The sequence below is a fragment of the Solanum stenotomum genome, chromosome 8 (assembly GCF_019186545.1).
Source record: "Solanum stenotomum isolate F172 chromosome 8, ASM1918654v1, whole genome shotgun sequence".
Classification (NCBI taxonomy): Eukaryota; Viridiplantae; Streptophyta; class Magnoliopsida; order Solanales; family Solanaceae; genus Solanum; species Solanum stenotomum.
Window position 1 is genome coordinate 54,175,691 of NC_064289.1, and position 28,000 is coordinate 54,203,690.

The 28,000-nt window shown below is 35.5% G+C and overlaps 4 protein-coding genes and 2 pseudogenes across 4 annotated transcripts in view; all 6 read left to right on the forward strand.

Annotated features, from left to right (window-relative positions):
* The first annotated feature begins 710 nt into the window (after positions 1-710).
* On the forward strand, positions 711-3,764 carry LOC125872899 (tubulin beta-2 chain-like). The gene is made up of 3 exons (XM_049553695.1): positions 711-1,184; positions 2,148-2,417; positions 2,874-3,764. Exons 1-3 carry the CDS (start codon positions 791-793, stop codon positions 3,545-3,547), a joined length of 1,338 nt encoding a protein of 445 aa, XP_049409652.1. The 5' UTR covers positions 711-790; the 3' UTR covers positions 3,548-3,764.
* Positions 3,765-6,562: 2,798 nt separating this feature from the next.
* Positions 6,563-8,046, forward strand: LOC125873947 (uncharacterized). The gene is made up of 3 exons (XM_049554767.1): positions 6,563-6,623; positions 7,179-7,511; positions 7,829-8,046. Exons 1-3 carry the CDS (start codon positions 6,563-6,565, stop codon positions 8,008-8,010), a joined length of 576 nt encoding a protein of 191 aa, XP_049410724.1. The 3' UTR covers positions 8,011-8,046.
* Positions 8,047-11,214: 3,168 nt separating this feature from the next.
* On the forward strand, positions 11,215-15,182 carry LOC125872891 (putative late blight resistance protein homolog R1A-3; annotated as a pseudogene).
* Positions 15,183-19,283: 4,101 nt separating this feature from the next.
* Positions 19,284-21,762, forward strand: LOC125873948 (probable LRR receptor-like serine/threonine-protein kinase At4g36180). The gene is made up of 5 exons (XM_049554768.1): positions 19,284-19,528; positions 19,594-20,189; positions 20,262-20,573; positions 20,709-21,470; positions 21,725-21,762. Exons 1-5 carry the CDS (start codon positions 19,284-19,286, stop codon positions 21,760-21,762), a joined length of 1,953 nt encoding a protein of 650 aa, XP_049410725.1.
* LOC125872901 (receptor kinase-like protein Xa21) lies at positions 21,726-22,863 on the forward strand (annotated as a pseudogene).
* An 849-nt stretch (positions 22,864-23,712) lies between these two features.
* LOC125873949 (probable LRR receptor-like serine/threonine-protein kinase At3g47570) overlaps positions 23,713-28,000 on the forward strand; it is a 134,839-nt gene continuing 130,551 nt past the window's right edge. Inside the window, exons 1-2 of the mRNA XM_049554769.1 lie at positions 23,713-24,640; positions 24,732-25,344. Of these exons, the coding sequence (XP_049410726.1) occupies positions 23,728-24,640; positions 24,732-25,344 (1,526 nt within the window). The 5' untranslated portion in view covers positions 23,713-23,727. The remainder of the gene's footprint in view (positions 24,641-24,731; positions 25,345-28,000) is intronic.

A 28,000-nucleotide genomic window follows, 5' to 3' on the forward strand; every position in this document is an offset into this window, starting at 1 on the left:
CGTCCCGTCCCCCAGTCCCCGTCCCCGTCCCCGTCCCCTTGCCAGCCTTAAGCTAGCTTTTAGGATGTGAATTAGGCTTAAAACCTAATATAACAAATACCTCCATGACCTTTGTCTAAACCTTCCTTCTCATTGTAAATTCTATCTTAGTTGTTGTGCAAACAAAAGAGAGAACAAAGTTTATTTAAAAAAAAAAGAAGAGAGAATAGAGGAAAAAAGGGAAAATATTGTTAAAATTGAGTGTAGACGTAGGAACTACATTTTAAGGTTAAAAAAACTTACACAGAACTCTTTTGCTACATTAGAGGACTGGACTAACATCCATATTAAATCTCAACCAGTATAAATATCTATTGTCATTTACTTTCTAATTAAAGTTAATTTGGACATCCAAAAGAAAGATTTTTTTTTTTACTCGCTATAGTTTTATTTTTTGCATTTTACTATTAAATTTAAACTAAAAATTATAGATTGAATTTGAAATATATATATGTAGTATCATAAACAAAATAAATAAATAAATAATTTCTAGTTTTCACAAACTAAACCATAGAATATGTAACTTCCTCAAATTTAATTACCCATCCACTTGTCTGGACTTAGATTTTCCCACCATTCCAACAAATTTCAAATTTTCAAACACCACAAAACCCCAATCACCACCTTCCCTTATAAACAAACTCATTTGCTTCATTTTTTTCTTCATTTCTCATACAATTCCTAAAATTCATCATTCTCTCTCATTTCATTCTCGTCCTTCCTCCCTCGACGATACCCTTTATCTATAAAAATGCGTGAAATTCTCCATATACAAGGTGGCCAATGCGGCAACCAAATTGGGGCTAAGTTTTGGGAGGTGGTATGCGCCGAGCATGGGATTGATGCAACCGGGGCGTACCATGGGGAGACAGATATTCAACTTGAGAGAGTCAATGTATATTATAATGAGGCGAGTTGTGGGCGCTTCGTACCTCGTGCTGTTCTTATGGATTTAGAGCCTGGTACTATGGACAGTGTTAGATCTGGAACTTATGGTCAGATTTTTAGACCTGATAACTTTGTATTCGGTCAATCTGGTGCTGGTAATAATTGGGCTAAAGGTCATTATACTGAAGGTGCTGAGTTGATTGATTCGGTTCTCGATGTTGTTAGGAAAGAAGCTGAGAATTGTGATTGTCTACAAGGTATTTTGTTAAAATTGATTTGAGAAGGTGTAATTGGTGATGCTGACACGGTGTTTGTCTAAATGTTTATATGTATTTTTCATTTGTTAATTCGTGTTGGTTGTTTATGATGTTGTAAGTTTATGATTTTACGCGTTTGAGAAGCTTAATATTATGTTTGCCTACAAGGTGTTTGTTTAAATGTTTATGCGCTTTTTTTGATTTGTTTACTCGTGCTGATTGTTTGTAAAGAAGCTGAGAATTTGTTTAAATGTTTATGCATGATTTTGATTTGTTAACTTGTGCTGATTGTTTTTTATATTGAAAGTTCTGTGGGTCTTTATCATTGAGAAGCTGAAATAACAAACATTTAAACATAAATTGTGATGCTGCCAAGGTGTTTGTTTGAATGCTTATGCATGTCATGATGTATTTTGTTAATTTGAGAAGCATAAAATCGTGATTGCTTACATTTATGTTTAAATGTTTGGGATTGCCTACATGGTGCTGTTTAAATGCTTGTGCATATACTGATTTGTTTATCTTGTGGGATTACGTTTGATATGGTATGCTCAATAATTTTACCTTTTCATATATGCTTATGATTTCATTTTGATATGTGAACATAGTCATGTTATCACACTTCAGGTCTGGTATGTGTGTGTATTTAGAGAATTTATCGTTTTAGAGAATCTCGACTTGCTTTAAAAGATGAACATCGAATGAATCAATGGTTGGTACACAGTGGGTGCTATGTTGATTGAATCTATTCTTGAGGTTGTGCACAAGTAACCTGAAAATTGCTATTGCCTAAAGGTGTTCTCGAAATGTTTGTTCATATTATAAACTCGTGGAATTGGTTCAACTATCAGCCTATCACAAGTTCTAATGTTTTTTGATTTCATTTGCCTGTGACTTTATTTTTTTGGGTATATACATAGTCATACATGCACCATTGCTGCTTATATGTGTGACTATATGCAGGGTTTCAGGTGTGTCATTCCCTGGGAGGAGGGACTGGGTCTGGAATGGGGACACTTCTCATTTCAAAGATTAGAGAGGAATACCCAGATAGGATGATGCTGACATTCTCTGTCTTCCCATCTCCAAAGGTTTCAGACACAGTTGTAGAGCCTTACAATGCTACATTGTCTGTTCATCAGCTTGTAGAGAATGCAGATGAGTGCATGGTTCTTGACAACGAGGCTTTATATGACATTTGTTTCCGAACCCTCAAACTTACAACTCCTAGCTGTAAGTATACTCCATTCATATTTAATGACAACTCATTTACTTATGCGTCTAGTTCAACAAGCAACGATTTTGAGCCGTGGTGATGGAGTCTTCTATATGTTATTTGATGTTAGATAATTGAAACTAATATCCTGATTAGCGCCAGTGGCCTCCCATTTTTGCAGCCATTTCATTTTTTCTTTTCAGTTTCATTTTCTTAAAGCTTATCTTAATCAATCTTCATGAAATGTGTTTCAACTGTTTAGTTATTAAAACTCTCCCTCAATTTTCATTCATAGTCTAACTTTATATAGTGATTTTTTGCGTAGCTGACCATAACTCATTTGGGATTGAGGGTTGGTTGATTGTGTTTGCTTAGCAACAATTAACATGAATATGCTTCATGCTGTGGGTCACTTATTCTGCAACTTCTGAGAAACTTATCCTTTTCCTGATGGTGCTTTTGTTTTCTAACAGTTGGTGATTTGAATCACTTAATTTCTGCAACCATGTCCGGAGTTACTTGTTGCCTCAGATTCCCTGGACAGCTTAACTCTGATCTACGGAAACTTGCTGTGAATCTCATTCCTTTCCCCCGTCTCCACTTTTTCATGGTTGGGTTTGCTCCACTTACCTCACGTGGTTCACAACAATACCGCTCTTTATCTGTTCCTGAGCTTACCCAACAAATGTGGGATGCAAAGAACATGATGTGTGCTGCTGACCCTAGGCATGGCCGCTATTTGACAGCATCAGCAATGTTTAGGGGGAAAATGAGCACCAAGGAAGTTGATGAGCAGATGCTTAATGTGCAGAACAAAAATTCTTCATACTTCGTTGAGTGGATTCCCAACAACGTCAAGTCAACAGTATGTGATATTCCACCAACTGGTCTAAAGATGGCATCAACTTTCATTGGAAATTCAACCTCAATACAAGAGATGTTCCGCCGTGTCAGTGAGCAATTCACTGCCATGTTTAGGAGGAAGGCTTTCTTGCATTGGTACACTGGGGAAGGAATGGATGAGATGGAGTTCACTGAGGCAGAGAGCAACATGAATGATCTGGTCTCCGAGTACCAACAGTACCAAGATGCAGTAGCAGATGAGGATGAAGAATACGAGGACGAAGATGAAGCATATCATGACTAGTATGCTTATGCCGGGAAATCTTATCTTATATTTTAAGTAATAGTTCGTTTCAACTGTGCATGAACTTTAGTAGTGAAGAGAAAGCGACTAACCTGTATTTTTGTCAAACTTGTCAGTATCCCTTAATTGCATATTGAATATTTGTTGCTTTTGCTAAGCAATCTGTGATTGAGTGATGATAAAGCATGCTGTAGTTGGTATATACTCATACTACTTATGTCCAGTAAAATGATTCTTTGCTTATTATTAAAGCAGTAAAAACCAATAATATTGGAAACAGGTACAATAACTTTCAAATTGTCTAATGCTGGCTTGAAGGATTGCTTGCCTAGGATCTCAACTCTCAAAACCTGGCTATTAAAATATTGATATCAAATTAAACATAAAAATTTGAGCACCTTGTTAAATAGAGAGAGAAGTATTGAAAATACCTCTAAACTTTTTTATTTTTTTGGGCAAACTTTCAGTACAAACTCATTTGGGCCTATTACCCAAATCCAATAAACAAAATTAAACACAAGAAAGATCAACCCAGCCCTCTGCTTTCTTTCTATGTACACGTCCCTAAAGAGTAGGATTTCCACTAAGTTCCTTTCGACTCAATTCCTATTCATTTTACCTGATGCTGAACTGCTGCCTGCGATCTGCAGCTTCGCTTCATGCTTTCAAGAGTGAGTGATTCTTCAGTTTTAGTTTCCGCAGCCCCTTTGTTTCGTCTATTCTGATCTCCTTCTTTCTACATATCCCTCTCTTTTTTTCCCTGTTTCCTACTCTTAGCTCCATGATTTCTTTGTTGTAGGTGGTGATTGACTGTGGTGCTTGGAGAACTCCAGTCCACCTTCTCAGATTGGTGCTTAAGGCGCCTTGCAGGTTTATGCAACTCAAGTTCTCCTTTTTGCCGAGTCCGTGTTTGTTGGCTGCGACATCCTAGGCTATCCTGCTTTTCACACTTCTTGTTCCTCTCGAGGCTCTCTGTAAATATTGTATATGTGAAAGAACAATGCTTTAGCCTTCCCATCCCCTATCTCCTTTGTGGTGAAACTCTTAAGTATGGGCAATTTAGTTTATCACCGTTGATGATCTTTCTCCCTTTTATATCCCTGCTCCTGAAATCTGAAAAAATACGGTTTCCTTGGTCTATTGCTCTGTTCGCTAAATACTCTGCTAACTGGTTTCCTTCTCTCATGATGTGCTCGAATTTGTGCTCTTTCCCACTTAGGTGAGCTTTTATTTCCTCAATTGTATCACTGATGCACCATGGTACATTCCACTCACCCATTAAAACTTTGTATAGTAACAGAGAATCTGTTTGAATATAATGAGCGTGAATTATTTGTTTATCCTTGAATTATTGACACTTTTAAAAACACTCCTTATAACTTGACTAACTGAACTCTAGCCAAGTTTTGGAGTGTTTTAAGCACTTCTCTCGGCTTTAATATTCTCTCAGCTTTTTATTAAGAAACTCCGTGCTCTTACAAGAGTTTGAGACCACTTGCTATATCATGTGACAGATCTGGGTTGTATCTAGGTTTAGTTAGTCAAATAGAGCAGTGTTTTTAAAACTGTCAATAGTTCAAGGATGCTTATGCCTTCATGGAAACTTAAGAGTTTGTGTTCCCTTGTTGGATAAACACCATCTACGTGATGCTCATCTTTCTTCCTTAACCAGAGGTCTTAAGTTCGAATATAATAAATTCGGTAGATAGTGCTTTACTCCCAAATTGGAACTTCTGAACATATTGGATTATGCGACTAGTCCCAAAACAGGTATTGAACACCTGTGAAAATCAATTGAGTGCACATGTGTACAAGTTACAACTAGTCATGGCTTTGGTTTCTATGTCAAAATTAACAATTAATTACTGAGCAATCCCTACCCATGCATGGAGCTTGATTCTTCTAAGAAAAAACTAAAAAAAAAATGAGATTCCAGATTTCAGTGAATAAATAATAAAAGAAAGACACATGGCAATTTGAAATTTCCGCAAAATTGTCCACATTGAAACAATATAAAATAACAAATCCAAATCACCATTCTGCAGGCTTTACTATATTATAATAAAAATAAGAACAAGAAAAAGGTCTCCATTCGGCAAAAAATTAGACTATTGTACGAAGGGTAAAATGGTAAACAAAATTTTGTATCAACTTATAACTAAACTAATATTTTTTTATTATACATCATATATCCTATTTTTTATCGTTCGTTAATAAAGTATATGCACTTATAAATAATAACTAATGGGTCCTTCGGGATGATTCAGTTGGTTTGGAGGGTGGTTATCCATACGGATGACTCAGGATCGATCCATCCTCGATGCCTTCTCAATCGAGCATGTCGCACAGGGCTTGCCTAATGCGGTGTATATCCCCTATGTGGTTTGTAGACTATTACACAGTGGAGGTTTACCCAGTGCGCATAAAATGCTCACCCAAAGAGCAGAGGTTATAGCGACTGCGGGTTATTCTAGGATTTCAAAAATAATAATAATAATAATAATAATACTAACAAATGGATTATTGTTAACCTGAACATTACAATTCATGCATTATAATTTCGATATAACTTTGTACGCCAACCAAACGAGCCCTTGTATGTATGTAATGATAACCTACAAAGAGTACACAAAATAATAGAAAGTAAATATCATTCAAAATACTAAATAAAGCTTTAAAACCACAAGAACCCTTGACTCATTTACAAACCGAGTTATAATTAACCATCAGTCGACACTGCTTGTGCAAAATCCTACGTACGTCATTGGTAATATCAAAATTATGTAATTATTATACTTATAATTTGAAAATTATTTAGTCTATTAATATAAGTAAGCTTAAATATATAACAAAATTTTAAAATATATAGTTACCTTTTAGTGGTTAAGTGGCATTTCTTATTGGACTCATCCAAATTTTGCCTATATAAAGAACCCTTTTTCTTCCATATATCTCATAAACAAATCCTCTTCTTACTTTTCTAAGAAGAAGGGATATTTTTCTTGTTTACAAAATATGGAGCTCATTATTTTCCTTGTTTTTTCATTTGTCATTCATGGAGCTCTTGCTAATAATGGTATGTACTCTTCTTTTATATATGTAGTATTTAAACGTACGTAAATACTAGTTTAGGAAACTTATGAGATTCTCCTTAACGAAAGCAAATTTGTAGTAACATGATTTGTGTCACCGATCGTCAGGAATCCTCACAAGACAGATGAACTCCCTTTTTTCTATAGCCTAAAAAGATCCTCTATTATACAATCTTTATAGTATTGATAAAAGTAATTATATAGAGCTAAATTTGGTGACACCTCTATGTTTATCTAATTCAAGGAATAGGACCTTGAGATTAAATCCTTTGTGTGGAGTCATTTTTCCTCAAAAATTATTTTGTTGTAAAATATTTGTTCTAGTATATGTTTTATAGTAGTTGATTGGTAAGTGACAAGTATTTTTTGAAAAATAAATAAATTATTCCATATTAAAAATGATATTAGCAATTCAGAGAGGGTTCTGATGAAATTTTTGTATACAACTAAAAATCATTTTGTTAGTGATGATCTTGATGCTAGTGCTAATATCGATCGTGATCTTGATACATTTTTCGTATCATTATTTGATAATACAGGAGAAATTGTGTGTGAGGATTTGTCAGTAGGACTGTGTGCCTACTCAGTTGCTTCGTCAGGGAAGCGTTGCTCTTTGGAGAGTTATGAATCAATTGAGGGAACAAGAGGATACCAATGCAAGACCTCAGAGGTGTTAGTGTCCAATATTGACATAACAAATTTGATTGAAAGTGATGAGTGCATTAGTGCTTGTGGAGCTGATAGAAACTCTCTTGGCATTTCTTCTGATTCACTTCTTGAATCAACATTCACTTCTAAGCTTTGTTCTCAACAATGCAACCAAAAGTGCCCCAACATTGTTGATCTTTACTACAATTTGGCTTTGGGAGAAGGTATTACATTTCATAACTTCAAATGTCATTAACTTTTATGTAGTGTCATTATAAAAGAATTTATACACTATCTGGTCAACTGAAAGATGATTTAGCGGGCCAAATATAAAAGGAGCCCTTATTACACAATCATGTCATTTATAAGTAGTAATTTTAACTTGATGAAATGATCACATTAATATGGATGATGTAAGAGTTTTTTTTACAGTGTCAGTGTGTATAAGTTAAATCGTCTATTTTTAGTAATTAAGCTATAGATTTCCTTTGTATATAGAGTAAAAAAGAATGTGTCAATAACTTTTCATATATTGTGGCAGGGGTGTATTTGCCATCATTTTGCAAGGGAAGAAATTTGAACGGACGCCGTGAAATGAGCCAAATCCAAAGTTCAGGTGTGGCGTGGGGACCGTCAGCTGCCTCGAGCGGATATGGTCGACAGTTGAGTGAAGGGCCTGCTGCAAGCGCTGCACTCGCATTCGAGGCTGATGCTCCGTGGTGATCATGAATCTTTTCCAATTGCACTAAAGAGTTCATATGTTGCTCTGTTTACACATTGCCCTTTTTGTTGTTTGCTTTTTTACTAAATAATCTATAGACGTTTGAGGATTACTTCAGTTGTCATTTCAATTCATTATATGAATTTTATTCTCATTTGATTCCATTTTCACACTTTCCCCTTTAGTCTTATCAATGAATGGATGTTACGTTATATATGCATGAAATGATGCGTATAACGTCACACTAGACCCAACGGTTGATGTAGTAGTAGTAAATAAGGATTAGCACGACATAAAATCATTGTCCTCCCAAGTCCCAGGGTATCTGCACGGAATTGGGACAAAATGTTTATGACTCTGTCTCTATCTAAGTATTGTTGCATCAGGGCTTCTCGTGCCACATATGTCCCTTGGATCTGATTGACCACTAATCGAGAGTCACTTTCCAACTCGAGTCCTGTAACCACAGCCTCAAACTCGGTTTCATTGTTAGTTTGAGAAATGGTACTTAATTGATTTGTCGGATTATCTCTTTGGAAGGTGTAATGAGAATGAATCAGAGACCGGACATTTTGTTGGATGATCTATCTGTGAAGAGGATCCACACTCCTGAGACAGTCCGAAAGTATTGCTTCATTCTCAGCCTCCGGGAGTAAACATGTACCGAAATCAACTACAAAATCAGCCAAGACTCGAGACTTGATAACACTTAACAGTACATGGTTGCATACGTGATGTCTGTACTCACATTTTTTTCCAGGGTAAGCGCTCAAGAACTTCCACACATGGTGCTTAAAATCACTTAAATAACGGGATATTATTCGGGCCAAGGACCTGAAGCTCGTCCCCTCCTCTCATATCTTCAGCATATTCCTTAATCTTCATAGCCGAATCTTCAAGTTGATCAGGACTCTTTACAAGTTTGATTATGTTCAATGAACCAATATCCCCAAAACTAGGCGGAATCTCCTCAAGCTTATAACATTCCAACAGATCTAACTTTTCAAGAACGGGAAAGGATTCATCTCCAACCTTCCACTTTGCAAGAATCACTTCTTCCAACTTCAAAAATTTGAGATTCCCAAAGGTGTCTTCATCTATCAATTGCGATACGGAAATTAAATTGGATTTTAAACGAACATCACATATATACATAGCATATGCATAATCATAAACAAGGATTGTGCCATTGTCTTTAGAAAATTGCACCACTTTAGTCAGTTGCACTCGTGATGCTGCCAAACCAGTTGTATTATTTCAACCATTTGTATTAAATTTCAACTTGTTTGCGAATATGGATTGATTATGTTATATTTCGTAATACTATTATATTTAAACAATTTAGTTAATATTCTCATATAATATTTACATATGAAGGATTCATAAATCTTGAATCAAACAAAGAAAGTTGTACATGCAATTATCTATTACAAATAAATCTGACTTTTTCAAGTGTACCCCATGAAATTGACAACAATAATTATCCACCTTAAAGAAGACATATGTTAATCAATATTTCTACATTATGAAATACAATTTTTATTCGGAAACAACATCTTGATATGTATGTGGATATAAGGAGGAGACTATAATTTCTTAAAAATAAGACACAAACTTTAAGATATGAAACATTTACAAACATAATCAACGTTACTTATGTTTACCTATAAACTATATGTCCTTGAAATATTAAAAAGTAAGGAAAGTGTCACACTGAGTATAAGATATATGAGAACTACATAAGAAAAATGTTATACCAATTCAATTGATTGTGTATAGCTACAAATAATTACCCTTTCCTAAATTTAGTCACTTATTACTTACATGTTTTTAGCATCATCTATATCATTTTAAAAAGTTGTACTAACTAACATGGGACACACGTGCAACTGCACGCACGTGTCCATACTATACTAAAAGTGGAAAGAGTTTAAGCCTAAAGTTAAATTACGAAAATGTCCATCAAAAGTTCACTATATTATACTATAAAATAAAAACATTTAATTAATGTATAATTTGATCAACTACACTAAATTATATACACGATGAGAACATTTACATTCTCCACTATTAAATTAGCTTTAATTGTTGGGTTCGTAAGTGATTAGGCGTCATGCGGAAGCTTACAATTACAATCAAGACATTGATAAATTAGATGACAAAAACTTATACTAAAACATAATATTATTATATGAAAAGTAATGTAAAAGAAAATAAATATTAAAATTGTTGAGAGAACAAAATCTCCCCATAAACAAAACTCTTAAACAACTACATTGTGGATCCTATTATGTTATGCTATGAGAATAAGGATCTTCAATTTATAGATCTCCAAACATTTCTCTAAGGAAAGAATAGCCCGGCCGTAGTTGGATCTCACAAAGAGAAAGGGAAACAAAATGCAGGAGAAAGAGAGATGGTTAAATACTTACTCACACCAGTGGTTTACAACAAATCAATAGATGCATGACATTATCACTTAGTCATGGTTAATTAGTTAATGTATATTTTCACTTCATTAAATTATTACTTACCCATGATAAGTTGTATTAGTTTGGTATTAATATATGGTGCAGGTGAATTCTTACCGGGTAAGAGGGAGGGGGTTGGAGAGAGCGGAGTGAATAGAAGCAGATCTTTTAAGTTTTTTTCTAAGAAGACAAAAATTTCCCCTCACTAATGAAAATATATTACTAAAGCTATTAGAGATATAAAGGTTCGGTATCACTTGGTCTCGTTTATGGATGTTGAAATCTCACTATAGTAATGCTAATAAAAAACCAAAAATGTGGGGTAATTAAAGAAAACAGAAAGTGGTCTGAAGAGGGTAGAGTATCAGATTTCTAGACAAGAGATTGCACATGATAAATGGGAGATTTGGTTTTGTAGTCCATTATACATGTTAGAAACTAATTTATTTTTATTTTTATTTATAAATACGAAAACCACTGCAAGATGGAAATCTTTTCGCGTGAAAATAGTAAAAAGGAGTAGCCAAAATTTAATGAAATGAACTTGACAAGAAGAAAATGGTTATAAGTTTATTATGCAAAAACTTTCAAAAATTCAATAGACTTCTCACTTTTATTTTCTTCAACTTAAGACCTCTTAAGTTTGGTTAAAATGTCTGTCCAATGAAAATTATTGATTATTCTTATCTTTTCATCTTCTTTCTCCTGATAAGTTTTATGTACTTTTTATGCATCAGGTCTTGAGAACTTGAAAGGAAGGGAAGGAAAAGTTGAATCATGGAAAAACGAAAAGATAATGAAGAAGCAAACAACTCATTGGTATGTTATTTGATAGAGTGAACTGTAAAGTATTGAATTGTAGATATGTGGCTTTAAAAATTTGATATGTGTTATTTTGACAGGTGTTATTTTCTGCTCTTCTCAAGGACATTGCCGATGTTCTGGATTTCCTAGAGAATGAGGAAATTCAAAAAGCTCTTGACAAAGATCAAGTTGAAAAGCTAAAATTGGAGCTGGCATTTATTTGTACATATGTCCAGCTTTCTTATTCCGATTTGGAGCAGTTTGAAGATATAATGACTAGAAAAGGACAAGAGGTTGAGAATCTGCTTCAACCAATTTTGGATGATGATGGCAACAACTTCGGGTGTGAATATGTCCTTACTAGCCTCGTTGGTAATATGGATGACTGTATCAGCTTGCATCATTGTTCTAAATCAGATGACACCGTGATGGATGAGCAATTGGACTTCCTCCTCTTGAATCCCTATCATCTATCCAAGCATCGTGCTGAAAAAATGTTTCCTGGAGTGACTCAATATGAGGTTCTTCATAATATATGTGGCAACGTAAGAGATTTCCATGGGTTGATAGTGAATGGTTACATTGAGCACGAGATAGTTGAATATGTCTTACCTCAGTTTCAACTGATGGCTGAGAGAGTAGGACACTTCCTTTGGGAGGATCAGATTGATGAAGACTCTAAACTCTCCGAGATAGATTAGGATGATCAGACTGATGATGACTCTCAACTCTCCGAGCTAGATGATGATGATCAGAATGATAGAGACTCTCGACTCTTCAAGCTAGCACATCTACTCTTGAAGATTGTTCCAACTGAACTTGAGGTTATGCACATATGTTATACAAATTTGAAAGCTTCAACTTCAGCAGAAGTTGGACGCTTCATTAAGAAGCTCCTGGAAACCTCTCCGGACATTATCAGAGAATATCTGATTCATATTCTACAAGAGCATATGGTAACTGTTATTACCCCTAGCACTTCAGGGGCTCGAAACATTCATGTCATGATGGAATTCCTATTGATTATTCTTTCGGATATGCCCAAGGACTTTATTCATCATGACAAACTTTTTGATCTCTTGGCTCGTGTTGGAGCACTTACCAGGGAGGTATCAACTCTTGTACGTGACTTGGAAGAGAAATTAAGGAATAAAGAGGGTACCGATGAGACAAACCGTGCCACTCTAGACTTGCTGGAAAATATTGAACTCCTCAAGAAAGATCTCAAACATGTTTATCTGACAGTCCCGGATTCATCTCAATGTTGCTTCCCCATGAGTGATGGACCGCTCTTCATGCATCTGCTGCACATACACTTAAATGATTTGTTAGATTCCAATGCTTATTCAATTGCTTTGATAAGGGAAGAAATTGAGCTGGTGAAGCAAGACCTAAAATTCATAAGATCGTTCTTGGTAAATGTTGAACAAGAAATGTATAAAGATCTTTGGGCACGTGGTTTAGATGTAGCATATGAGTTAAAAGATGTCATTGATTCAATTATTGTTAGAGATAATGGTCTCGTACATCTTATTTTCTCACTTCCCATTACCATAAAGAAGATGAAGCTTATCAAAGAAGAGGTCTCTGATTTACATGAGAAGATTCCCAAGAACATGAGCCTCATTGTTGTAAACACCCCCAAGAAGCCAGTTGAAAGCAAGTCATTGACAACTGGTAAAATAATTGTATGTTTTGAGGAAGAGATAAACTGGTTACTTTGAAAGCTCACCAGTGGACCAGCAGATCTGGATGTCATTTCGATCACTGGTATGCTGGGTTTAGGTAAAACTACTTTGGCGTACAAAGTATACAATGATAAATCAGTTTCTAGCCATTTCGACCTTCGTGCATGGTGCACAGTCGACCAAGGATATGACGAGAAGAAGTTGTTGGATAAAATTTTCAATCAAGTTAGTGACTCAGATTCAAAATTGAGTGAGAATATTGATGTTGCTGATAAGCTAAGGAAACAACTGTATGGAAAGAGGTATCTTATTGTCTTAGATGACGTGTGGGATACTACTACATGGGATGAGTTAACAAGACCTTTTCCAGAAGTTGAGAAAGGAAGTGGAATTATTTTGACAACTCAAAAAAAGGAAGTGGCTTTGCATGGAAAGCTCTATACTGCTCCTCTTAATCTTCGATTGCTAAGATCAGAAGAAAGTTGGGAGTTATTAGAGAAAAGGGCATTTGGAAAGGAGAGTTGACCTGATGACCTATTAGATGTTGGTAAAGAAATAGCCGAAAATTGTAAAGGGCTTCCTTTGGTGGCCGATCTGATTGCTGGAGTCATTGCTGGGAGGGAAAAGAAAAGGACTGCGTGGCTTGAAGTTCAAAATAATTTGAACAGTGAAGTGGAAGTGATGAAAGTTATAGAATTAAGTTATGACCATTTACCACATCACCTGAAACCATGCTTGCTTTACCTTGCAAGTATTCCGAAGGACACTGCACTGACAATCTCTTTCTTGAAAGCTGTATGGAGTGCTGAAGGACTTGTGGAACAGACAGAGATGAAGAGTGTGAAAGAAGTGATGGATAACTTAATTTCCAGTAGCTTGGTAATTCTTTTCAATGAGATAGGTGATGAACCGAGTTGCCAACTTCATGATCTTGTGCATGACTTTTGTTTGATAAAAGCAAGAGAGGAAAAGTTGTTTGACCAGATGAGTTCAAGTACACCATCTTCTTCTTCAGATTTGATGCCACGTACAGTTACCATTCATTATAACAGCGAGTTATTGGGGCTTAACAATTTTGTCCTGTTTGATTCAAATAACAAAAGGCATTCTGGTAAACACCTGTATTCTTTGACCATAGATGGAGACAAGCAGGACGATTGTCTCTCTGATACATTTCACCTAAGACACTTGAGGCTTCTTAGAGTGTTGTACCTGGATCCCTCTTTTATCAAGGTGAACGATTCTTTGCTGAATGAAATATGCAAGTTGAATCATTTGAGGTACTTACAAATTGGGACAGAAGTTAAATTTCTGCCTTTGTCTTTCTCAAACCTCTGGAATCTAGAAACTCTGGTGGTTGAAAATGACGGAACAATCTTGATACTATTACCGAGAATTTGGGATCTTGTAAAGTTGCGAGTTGCGCACATGAATACTTATTCTTTCTTTGATATGGATACAAATGAACCAATTCTGATAGCAGAGGACACAAAGTTAGAGAAGTTGAGATTATTAGAGAAACTGGTGCTTTCCTATTCGAAATGTACAGAGGATATTTTCAAAAGGTTTCCCAATCTTCAAGTGCTTGTATTTGATGTAAAGGAATCATGGGATTATTCAACAGAGCAACATTGGTTCCCGAAATTGGATTGCCTAACTGAACTAGAAGAACTCATAGTACGTTTTAAAAGTTCAAACGACAGTGGGTCCTCTATAGGGACAAATCGGCTGTGGGATTTTCACTTCCCTTCGAGTTTGAAAATATTGTCGTTGTATGACTTTCCTCTGACATCCGACTCACTATCAACAATAGTGAGACTGCCCAACCTTGAAGTGTTGTCCCTTTATGGTACAATCATCCATGGGGAAGAATGGAGCATGGGGGAGGAAGACACCTTTGAGAATCTCAAATGCTTGAAGTTAAATAAAGTGACTCTTGCCAAGTGGGAGGTTGGAGAGGAATCCTTTCCCTCGCTTGAGAAATTAAAACTATCGGGATGTCATAAGCTTGAGGAGATTCCGTCTAGTTTTGGGGATATTTATTCATTGAAAATTATCAAACTTGTAAGGAGCTCTCATCTTGAAGATTCTGCTCTCAAGATTAAGGAATACGCTGAAGATATGAGGAGAGGGGACGAGCTTCAGATCCTTGTCCAGAAGAATATCCCCTTATTTAAGTAGCATTATGGTTGAAAAGTAGATTGTACTTTGCTGGGTTATATTGTATATGATTCAGAAAATTCTGTTATGAAACAAACATTTTTGTGGGACTTCTCTGAGTTTCTTTTAAAAAACTTACAAGTTTTTTAACATGTAGAATTTGAGTCTCAACTGAACTATTTGTGAATATTACCTAGAATTTGAGTAGATGAGCATGTGTTGTTTTAGACTCTACCAATATATTGATGCCATTTGAAAATTAATTTCTCATAATAAAGTGTTTGATATAATAAAATCAATTCACTTTTTCACTTGTTTACTTCAACCTCCCTAATAGAATTAGCAAAAAATAATTTGCTTTTCTCATTCCAAAAAATAGCACCAAGTTTTCTCATTTGCATCAACAAAACTTTCAAGTATAGCATAATATTTTTTCTCATAAAACAATCCACCAAATTTTGTACAAAGTAAATTTACCCGATTTACTTGTACATGCTATACTTTATACACAATATCATATAAAGTGCAATTAATCATGTATCTCATATTTTTTATTAGGCTATCAAACTCCTTCTTTCTATGTCACACCATTTTCACAGTTGAATCAAAAGGAGTTGCAAGACTCACACAACCAATAAGATTGTATTTCACAATTTTTTCAATATTGTGACTTGACAAAGAAATTCCATCACATGTTTTATGGTACTTTTTCATTCCAAGAAAGAAAATTATCTCACCCAAAACATGTCATGTTAAATGACTACTCAACATGTTTTTCATAATTTATTTATAACTCTCATGTTAGAGCCAAACATCATCTCATTACAGCCAAACAACAAGATGTGATTTATTCCACAATAAATATATGCATTTGTAATACTCTTTTTTTGGAGCATTTCTCAAAGATGCACAAATCACAATTTCACAATATATTTTTTTTATCATTTCATAAACCCCCACTATTTTAAGAATTTAAATATCATTTTTTCATGAAAAGTAGTGTCACTTTATTCATGAAAATATTAGGGATAAGGCAGAAGGACCCCCCTAGACTATGACCGAAATTCCAGAGACACACCCTAACTAAACTAAGGTCCTATTACCCCCCTGAACTTATTTGTTTTGTAATTTTGTACACCTTTTGTCTTATGTGGCACACTCTGTGACTACATGCAATTGAGGCGCGTGGGAGATATTTGGATGCCACGTAAGCCAAAAAGGTGCACAAAATTACAAAAAAAAAAAGTTTAGGGGGGTAATAGGACCTTAGTTTAGTTAAGGTGTATCTCTGAGATTTCGGTCATAGTCTAGGGGGGTACTTGTACCTTTTCCCAAAATATTAGGTAAAAAAAATTTCCTTTACCCTTTCTCCACTTGAATTGAGCAAGTTGAAAAATACTTTACCGAACACCTCTTCTCTTCCATCTCTTGAAGAGAGCGATGTTGAGTGGAATTATATTGAGATCCCTATCTTGATATCCACACTTTTCAAACTATAACAAAACTTGTATCTCCTTAAAATTGTTGGTGTAAAATGCCATAAATATAATAAATTACAGTTGAAAATAAAATGACAAAAATGAATAAACAAATCTTTAGGCCGAGGCGCATATATCTCGCTCTCTTTAAGGAGATTCAAGCCCACTGTGGCATAATCTACACCGACCCAACAATATATCTCTTGACTTGTCCCCTCCAAGATACAACAACCTAACAACGTCATACAACTCAAACAACTCCGGATTAGTTGAAGAGTCCAAAGCTCCACAAAAGAACACCTTCCTTCAACATATAAATATTCTCTTTTGTATAGTGATTATTGTAGATTTATAATATTTTTTGTCTCAACTCTCTTTTTCACTCTATATTTTCTTGTACTTCTCTTGTTTTTCTCTTCTACCCAACACAAAGGAAGACCACACTATTTATAGGTGATGAATTCTTCCTTACAATGAATAGGAATATAGTGGGTAGTAAATTTGCCAAATGAATGGCCCAATGTTACATAAGTTACAAGACATAAAGATAGAATAATGGGTGAAATGAAGAGTTGGTGGTTACATAAGTTACTAACAACTAATGACCACTTTCTTCCACAATTGATGAAAGTAAAGAGACATGCATAAATATAATGTCCACCAATGGACATAACATGACTCATAATGTGAAATATGATATATTTTTATTAATATTAAAATGTCACACTAACAGAACATATTATTGAAAGTTTGATTAACTTTCTTATCTTTTTCCTTTGTGGTAAACAAGTGAGGCCCCATTGTAATTGATTCATGCTTTTGCTTTCTTACTTTTTGGAATAATACTATGCATCATTTTTGGTCTTAATTATTCCTCTACACTCGGGAGTCGTTTGGTTATGGTATAAGATATACTTTATTCATGTATAAAAAGTTGCATTAGTTTTAGTAGAAGTTGCATAAGTTATGTAGAAAATTCAACATAACTTAATAACTAATACCTGCATAACGAAACCCAACATAACTAAATACTGCATAACTAATACCTGCATAACTAAACCCTGCATAACTAATACCTTCATAACTCTAACCAGTAACCAGACAACCCCTAATTATACATATATTAGTAATGTGAGTAATAAGTTATGCAAGTATAAGTTATGTGGGTATTAGTTATGCATGTATTAGTTATACAAGTATTAGCTATGCAGGATTTAGTTATGCGGAGTTTATTGCTTTGGATGTTGGTTTTTTATATTAAAAATTAGTAAAATTATATATTTTTTAAATTAAACATTTTTTTTTTACAATTATACCATTTCTTTCTTTATCTTTGTATTTAAATTAAAACATTTCTTTAATTATGTAGAAGAAGAAAGTAGTCAAGTGGGAGTGATAAGGGTAATATTGTTATTTTAACCTTTTACCCATGTATTATTTATACATGTAATATTATTTTATCGATCCTTCCCATCATGTTATTTCGTTCCTTCTAACCATATGATATACGAAGCTCAATGGCCCAACAAATGCAGATTCTAGCTGCATAGGGCCCTTATTAAGGGGAAGAGCTCTTTACTTAATATTCACAAATAGTTCAATTGAGACTTTCATCAAATACACTGGCAATTAGAAGTTGTCATTTGGATGATTTTGAGATCTGCCAAAGAATTAATTATTTTGTAAGCCAATTAGAAGCAGAGTTGGAAGGAATCTAGCAAATTTTTATACAAGTAAAATAGTGAAAATTAGAAGAAGAAAACAACAAATGCTTGCCATTTCATTCTTCTCTTGGCAATTTGGTAGACTAAATTATTTTACTTTCTTAGTCTCCGCAGCCAATCAAACAGAAAACAATACGTGTTTTTGACCATTAACTCTTTATAAAAATCCACACAGGCATCGCGACAAACTCAAGAACAATGTGTTTGTTTGTTCAGATTCAGTTTTAATATCTTTCAAAAACTCAAAATCCAGTTTTTGGAGTGTTTTTGAAGATTTGAAATAATTTTTTAGAATTGGTTTGACACCTGGTTAGAGTTATGCAGATATTAGTAATACATGAATTAGTTAATTAGGTAGAGTTACTTATTCATGTATTACTTGTGCAAGCAATTGGAGAGAACAACTTGTATACTATTCAATAGGTAAACATGTATAAATACAATAACATTAAAAACTAACTAAGGAAAGAAATAAAGAGGAAATCCTAAAGATATGCTATCTATCTATATCTTTGTACAATATCATGTAACATTTTTATATAGACGAATTTTATTAGCTCAGTTGGTTGACTGCTCAATATAAGACATTCCAAATTGACACTATTAGATAAAAGTCACTCCAAAGAGTACACCTCAAGAAGTTGACTGACTTTCACTAATACAACTTGACATACTATTAGCTAAAAGACACTCCAAAATGAAACTATTAGATAAAAGATACTCCAAAGACTGACTTTCACTTATACAACTTGACAGTATTTGCTAAAAGACACTCCAAAGACTCCACCTCCAGAGTTGACTGACTTGTACAACTCAATATTGATACTTTTAACCAAACAACAATGTAATTGATCTCATTAAATAGATCTTCTAAGATCATTAATTATTTGCATTATCATTTCTTGTTTTAGATCAACAAAGTAAAAATTAGAAACCTTCTTGTCATTGTTATGGACAGAAGTTGCAATCTTCTCTTTGCTCTTGCAGTTTTTGTTCTGCTCTATACTTCGCTTGCTACTGTTCCTAATATTAGCACTGATGAAGCTGCTCTTCTTGCACTTAAATCACACATTTCTTCTCATCCTAACAACATCTTAGCAAGCAACTGGTCTTCTTCCAGCCCGGTTTGCAGCTGGATTGGAATCACCTGCAGCTCCCGCCACGTTCGAGTCACTGCTTTAGACATTTCTAGCATGTAACTTCATGGTACCATCCTCCACACCTTGGAAACCTCTCATTTCTCGTCTCCCTTGACATCAGTAACAACACTTTCCATGGAGATTTGCCAAAGGAGATGGGTCATTTGCATAGGTTAAAATTGTTTGATATCAGAAGAAATAACTTCACAGGAGCCATTCCATCATTTTTAAGTTTGTTACCTAACCTTCGATACATGTACCTTACGATGAACCAATTTTCGGGGAAGATTCCACCTTCCCTTTCCAATCTAACAAAGTTGGAAGTATTGAGCTTCCAGGGAAATTTTCTTGAAGGAGAGATCCCTCGGGAACTCGGTGATCTTCGCTATCTGACTTTTTTAGACCTGCAACTAAACAAGCTTACTGGCACAATACCACCATCAATCTTTAACATTACAACAATGCAAAACATTGCCTTTACCAGCAACAATCTTACTGGAAAACTTCCAATAACTATATGTGACAATCTTCCAAACTTAGAAGGGCTTTACCTATCAGGAAACTACCTAGGTGGTGTTATTCCACCAAACTTAGAAAAATGCAAAAAGCTTCAAGTCTTGTCATTGACTTACAATGAGTTTACTGGAACTGTACCAAGAGAGCTAGCCAACTTAACTGCTCTAACAGCATTACACATTGCAGCTCTGCATTTGGAAGGTAGTACGATATTTCCTTAAATTTTCTTTCTTTCGCCAAACAAGTAATAATATATTTCCCCAAAATTGACAGGAGAGATACCAATGGAGCTAGGCAATCTTAAGAAACTACAGCATCTGAGATTAGCTGGGAACAAGCTTACTGGTTCTGTCCCTGCAAGCATTTTCAACATATCAACACTGCAGTCCCTAACACTTACAATAAACAAGCTTACAGGTACTCTACCTTCAGATTTAGGCTGTGGAATACCCCTCCTAGAAGAATTTCTTTGCGCAGAAAATAATCTAAGTGGTTTTATCTCTGCTTCAATCTCAAATTCGTCAAGACTTAGAATGCTTGATCTCTCAGACAACAGTTTCACAGGTGTAATTCCTGAATCACTTGGTACCTTAGAAAACCTTGAGCTTCTGAACTTGAACAACAATAATTTTATCAGTCATTCATCATTGAGCTTCCTTACATCATTAACAAACTGAAGGAAACTAAAAGCACTTTGGTTTTATGAGAATGCATTGGAAGGGGTTTTGCCAGCATCTATTGGTAATTTCTCAAAGTCGCTGCAAATTTTTGAAGGAAATGGTTGTCAAGTTAAGGGCATCATTCCTGAAGAAATCGGTAATCTTACTGGTCTGACAAGGATGAGTCTGTTCAACAATGAATTGACTGGACATATTCCAAAAAATGTCCAAGGCATGTTGAACCTTCAAGAACTTTACCTACAAAGCAACGAGATTAAAGGAACCATACCAGATGTCATGTGCAGTTTAAAGAATCTTGGTGCATTAGACTTGTCAGGAAATCAGTTTTCCGGTTCAGTGCCACCATGCTTAGGTAATGCTACTAGTTTGAGGACACTTCATCTAGCTTTTAACAGGCTGAATTCTAGATTACCTGCAAGCTTGGGGGGGCTTCGTGATATCATAGAGTTCAATATTTCATCCAATTTATTGAGTGGGGAAATTCCCCTCGAGATTGGAAATTTAAAGGCTGCGACAATCATTGATTTGTCAAAAAATATATTTTCTGGTAAGATTCCTAGCACTCTAGGGGGTCTACATCAATTGATTAAACTTTCTTTAGCACATAATAGAATAGACGGGCCTATTCCAGATTCATTTGGAAAAATGTTGGCATTGGAATTCTTGGATTTGTGTTATAACAATCTTAGCGGTGAAATTCCAAAGTCATTAGAAGCTCTTGTGTATCTCAAATACATTAACTTCTCATTCAATAAACTAAGTGGAGAGATTCCAACAGGTGGTCCTTTTTCAAATGCCACAGGTCAATGTTTCTTGTCCAATGATGCACTCTGTGGTGATTCTAAGTTCAATGTGTCACCGTGTTTCATCCAATATCACAAGACGAAAAAGACAATCTTGATTCTATACATCATTTTGGGAGTGGGTGTGTTATTGCTTGTATTGGCCCTCGTGTATGTATTTATAAGATCGCAAAAGACAAAGAATAATACACGTCAAGTAGATGGGTGTATGGTAAAAGGGCATGAAAGAATTTCCTATTATGAACTTGAGCAGGCAACAGAAGGGTTCAACAAAAGCAACTTGCTTGGTAATGGGAGTTTTAGCATGGTCTATAAAGGGGTACTTAAGGATGGAACACTTTTGGCAGCAAAGGTATTCAATGTGCAATTGGAGGGCATTCAAAAGTTTTGACACGGAATGTAGGATACTCCGGAACCTTCGCCACAGAAATCTGACCAAAGTCATAACAAGCTGCTCCAATCTTGATTTCAAGGCCCTGGTGTTGGAATACATGCCCAATGGGACACTTGATAAATGGTTATACTCTCACAACTTGCTCTTAAATTTATTGCAGAGATTAGACATAATGATAAATGTTGCATCAGCAATGGACTATCTCCACAATGGCTATTCAACACCTGTGGTGCATTGTGACTTGAAGCCAAGCAATGTGTTGTTGGATCAAGAAATGGTTGGTCATGTCAGTGATTTTGGCATTGCAAAAATGTTAGGTGCAGGGGAGGCTTTCATTCAAACAAGGACAATTTCAACCATTGGATATATTGCTCCAGGTATATTAGAACATTTTATAGTTAAACAATTCTTTCGCCTAGAAATGGATTGATACTCCAGTTTTGGCATGTTGCATTTTAACTAGGAAGTTTTTATTATCATCTTTTACCATGATTACAGAGTATGGACAAGATGGAATAGTATCCACGAGTTGTGATGTTTATAGTTTTGGCATTCTGATGATGGAGACGTTCACAAGAAGAAGACCAAGTGATGAAATATTTAGTGGAGAATTGAGCATACAATGTTGGATTAGTGATTCCTTCCCAAGTGAAGTTCATAAGGTGGTGGATTACTATTTGGTACAGCCAGGGGATGAACAAATTGATGCAAAGATGCAGTGTTTGTTATCAATTATAGAATTAGCTTTGAGTTGCACTTTAGTGGCACCTAATGCAAGAACTAGCATGAAAGATGTACTTTCAACACTCCAAAAGATTAGGCTCCAGCTTGTCAGTAGTCAACACTAGGTGGAAGCAGATACTCTACATTATCTCTAAAAGATTTCTTTTGCAGGAATTTAGCTTACGAGTCGCTAACTTCTAGGATTTAATTATTTTTATTAGAGTGTCGTGTGGCTTGAATTTACAAGTTAGTTTCCTTTTTGTTTGTTATTTGAATTTGCAAATAAGTTTATTGCCATAAATGTAAGTCTTTGAGTGGTTAATAAAATAATTTCATTTGTCAACAGTGCCATATTTTTTCTCTCCCAAAGCCTATGTTGTTTCTTTAATTTCATTGCTAAGAACCAATAATTCGTATCTAGAGCCAATTTCTTGAGGGAGTGTGAGATAAATTCCAAAAATAGCTTATCCCAGATAGCTCCTTTTGTAATTGATTGTGAAAAAGGAAGACTTAGGCTTTAGATCTTTGGGAGGCCGTGGAAGAGTACTCAAACCGACTTCTTGGCATTATTGACACTCAATCTAAAGATCCAAGAATTGTTGAGGAAGTTCTTGATGCGGTGCTGGAAAGATGAAAAGTATACATAACTATCTTGGAAAACTGAAAAAAAGGACTATGAAGTTGACTTTTTTGGCACATATCATAAAGGCAATAGAATGCCTAGTGCCTAAATTGTTGACTTGGTTTACTTTGATATTTTCTTCACTACTTGATTCATTATTTGCAAATTACAATTGGAGATTATCATACAGTGTGAAAGTCATATAAAAAGGCTTGACTACTAAAGCCCACACAGGGCAATTTGTCATAAAAATCTGCTTTAGCACATAAAATTCTTTTTTTATTGACCACAATAATGTTTGTTTCCATTAGTAGTAAGACATTAGTGTCTAATTCTGTTCACACTCCAACCCCACAGAAGAAAAACAGACAGAGGTGGTCACAACTTACAATACAACTTGTGCTAACCAAAAGTACTAATAACAAAATATCCAGAAACTAATAAACATTATATAAATCAATTCTTGTTTTAGCTCAACAAGTAAAAAAGAGAGACCTTCTTGTCATAGTAATTAAGTATGGGAAGAAGTTGCAATCTTCTCTTTGCTCTTGCAGTTCTCATTCTACTTCATCACCATACTTTACTTGCTACTGTTCCTAATATAAGCACTGACGAAGCTGCTCTTCTTGCACTTAGATCACACATTTCTTCTGATCCTAACATCATCTTAGCAAGCAACTGGTCTTCTTCCACCCCGGTTTGCAGCTGGATTGGAATCACTTGCAGCTCTCGCTACCATCGAGTCACTGCTTTAGACATTTCTAGCATGCAACTTCATGGTACCATTCCTCCACACCTTGGAAACCTCTCATTTCTCGTCTCCCTCGATATCAGTAACAACACTTTCCATGGAGATTTGCCAGTAGAGTTGGCCCATTTGCAGAGGTTGAAATTGATTAATGTCAGAAGTAATAACTTCACCGGAACCATTCCATCATTTTTAAGTTTGTTACCAAACCTACACTTTGCGTACCTCTCGAGCAACCAATTTTCGGGGAAAATTCCATCTTCTATTTCCAATCTGACAAAGCTGGAATTGTTGACAATACACACAAATTTTCTCAAAGGGGAGATCCCTAAAGAAATCGGTGATCTTCGTTACTTGATTGTCCTAAACCTGCAAGATAATCAGCTTACTGGCTCTATGCCACCATCAATCTTTAACATTACTACAATGCAAGTAATTGCTCTTACAGACAACAATCTGACTGGAAATCTTCCAAAAACTTTATGTGACCGTCTTCCAAACTTGGAAGGGCTTCACCTCTCAAGCAACTCTCTAGGTGGAATTATTCCACCAAACCTGGAGAAATGCCGAAAACTTCAAATATTGTCTCTGTCTTACAATGAGTTTACTGGAACTGTACCAAGAGCGCTAGCCAACTTAACAGCTCTTACAGAATTATATCTTGGATTACAACACTTGGAAGGTAGTATGCTATTTCCTCACAAGATATCTGAAATTTTCTTCCTTTCCTCTCTTCACCAAACTTGTACTCATATATTTCCCGAAATTGACAGGAGAGATACCAGCGGAGCTAGGTAATCTTAAGAAACTACAGCTGCTGATGTTAGACCAGAATGAGTTTACTGGTTCTATCCCTGAAAGCATTTTCAATATATCAGCAATGCAGATCCTTGATTTTTCAATAAACAAGCTTTCAGGTACTCTACCTTCGAATTTAGGTCGTGGAATGCCCAATTTTGAAGAACTTTATTGTGGAGGAAATAGTCTAAGTGGTTTTATATCTGATTCAATCTCAAATTCTTCAAGACTCAGAATGGCTGATCTCTCAGACAATAGTTTCACAGGTGTAATTCCCGAATCACTAGGTAACTTAGAGTACCTTGAGGTTCTGAACTTGGAGCTGAATAATTTTATCAGCGATTCATCATTGAGCTTCCTTACATCATTAACAAACTGTAGGAAACTAAGAGCACTCCGGTTTAATGAGAATGCATTGGATGGGGCCTTATCGGCATCTGTTGGTAATTTCTCAAACTCGCTGCAAAATTTTCAAGGACATGGCTGTAAGCTAAAGGGCGTCATTCCTCGAGAAATTGGTAATCTTACAGGAGTGATATATATGAGTTTGTATAAGAATAAGTTGACTGGACATATTCCAAATACTGTCCAAGACATGTTGAACCTTCAAGAATTTTATCTACAAAGCAACGAGATTGAAGGAACCATACCAAATGTTTTATGTAGTTTAAAGGATCTTGGTGCATTAGACTTGTCAGGAAATCATATTTCTGGTTTGGTACCCTCATGCTTAGGGAATGTTACTAGTTTGAGGAAACTTAATCTAGCTTACAACAGGCTGAATTCTAGATTACCTGCAAACTTGGGGAACCTTCAAGACCTCATAGAATTCAATGTTTCATCCAATTTGTTAAGCGGCCATATTCCTCTGGAGTTGGGAAATTTAAAGGCAGTGACACTCATTGATTTATCAAAAAATGATTTTTCTGGTAAAATTCCTAGCACTTTAGGGGGTCTAGCTGAATTGACGGATCTTTTTCTAACACATAATAGATTAGATGGGGCTATTCCAGATTCATTTGGCAAAATGTTGTCACTGGAATACTTGGATTTGTCCTATAACAATATTAGTGGTGAAATTCCAAATTCATTAGAAGCTCTTGTGTATCTCAAATACATGAATTTCTCATTCAATAAACTCAGTGGAGAAATTCCCACTGGTGGTCCATTTAAAAATGTCACCAGTCAATCTTTCCTATCCAATGATGCACTCTGTGGTGACTCCTGGATTAATGTAAAACCATGTCAAAGCAAGTCAACAGAGAAGCCAAGAGGAAAGAGAGTGCTTATCGGTTTATATACATTGTTAGGGATTGGATCACTCCTTGTGTTGGCCGTTGCATATGTGGTGTTAAGATTGAGAAAGACAAAGAAGAATGCAAGTCAAGCAGATGTGTCTTTGGTAAAAGAGAATGAAAGGATTTCCTATTATGAACTTGAACATGCAACAGAAGGATTTGATGAAAGCAACTTGCTTGGTACAGGGAGTTTTAGCATGGTCTACAAAGGGATACTTAAGGATGGTACTCTTTTGGCAGTAAAGGTATTCAATGTGCAATTGGAGGGTGCTTTCAAAAGTTTTGACACAGAATGTGGGATACTCCGGAACCTTCGCCACAGAAATCTGACCAAAGTCATAACGAGCTGCTCCAACCTTGATTTCAAGGCCCTGGTGTTGGAATACATGCCCAATGGGACACTTGATAAATGGTTATATTCTCACAACTTGTTCTTGAACTTATTGCAGAGATTAGATATAATGATAGATGTTGCATCTGCAATGGACTATCTCCACAATGGCTATTCAACACTTGTGGTGCATTGTGACTTGAAGCCAAGCAATGTCTTGCTAGATCAAGAAATGGTTGGTCATGTCAGTGATTTTGGCATTGCAAAATTGTTAGATGCAGGGGAGACTTTCGTTCAAACAAGAACAATTGCAACCATCGGATATATTGCTCCAGGTATATTAGAAACTTTTATAGTTAAGCAATTCTTTCCCCTAGATATGGATTGATACTCTCAGTTTTGGCATGTTGCATTTTAACTAGGAAGTTTTTATTATCATCTTTTACCATGATTACAGAGTATGGACAAGATGGAATAGTATCCACGAGTTGTGATGTTTATAGTTTTGGCATTCTGATGATGGAGACGTTCACAAGAAGAAGACCAAGTGATGAAATATTTAGTGGAGAATTGAGCCTACAACGTTGGGTTAGTGATTCCTTCCCAAGTGGAATTCATAAGGTGGTGGATTACTATTTAGTGCAGCCAGGGGATGAACAAATTGATGCAAAGATGCAATGTTTGTTATCTATCATGGAATTAGCTTTGAACTGCACTTTAGTGGCACCTGATGCAAGAATTAGCATGAAAGATGCTCTTTCAACACTGAAAAAGATTAGGCTACATCTTGTCAATAATCGGCCATAGGTGGAATCAGACCGTCTACTCTTGTATCTTATTTGATTACGTATGCAAGTTAGATTAAGATTTTAATTTTTCACAAGTACTTGAGTGGTTTTTGTCACAGTTGTAGGAAGCAACTTATTTTGATTATACGATTGTTGCATTGCCAATGACTACAAATATTCAACAAAATATTGAATGTGTTTCTTCCATTCTTTATTCTCCAAAATCAAGTTAATTTCATTTTACAACATCATATACTATATGATACGATACACACGTGCAGCACGTGCTGTGAAACTAGTTATACTAACAGAGGAAAGCCACAAAGTTAAAAGTTGAAATACCATTTTACCCCTATCCTAATTCAAAATGTTATAAAATATCTATTAAGTTAAATCTTAATTAATCAAAATATTTTCACAACATTTTCACCTCCTAACATAATTGCAAGCTAAAAAGTCAAAAAGTGATCATATTCATCTATAAGTTACAAACTAATAGTTAATAACATATGATTAATACGTAATAAAAACTCTTGAAGATGAATATGGTCAATATATTGGTTAAGTACTTTTGAATAAAATCATTTTATTGTGTAACGCCCCGTATCCGAAACAGACCAAACATGCAGATTTTGAGAAGTTGTAGGTGCAACCCACGGACCATAGGTCAGACCACGGCCCGTGCTGGTGGTCCGTGGTTCACCACTGCAACCCCTCCCCAAACCCAGCTCAGAAAATCGGCTAAGTCTCGACCCACGGACAGACCCACGGTCCGTAGGCCAGACCACGGTCCGTGGATCGAGGCTCCCTTTACCCAGCCTCTGACA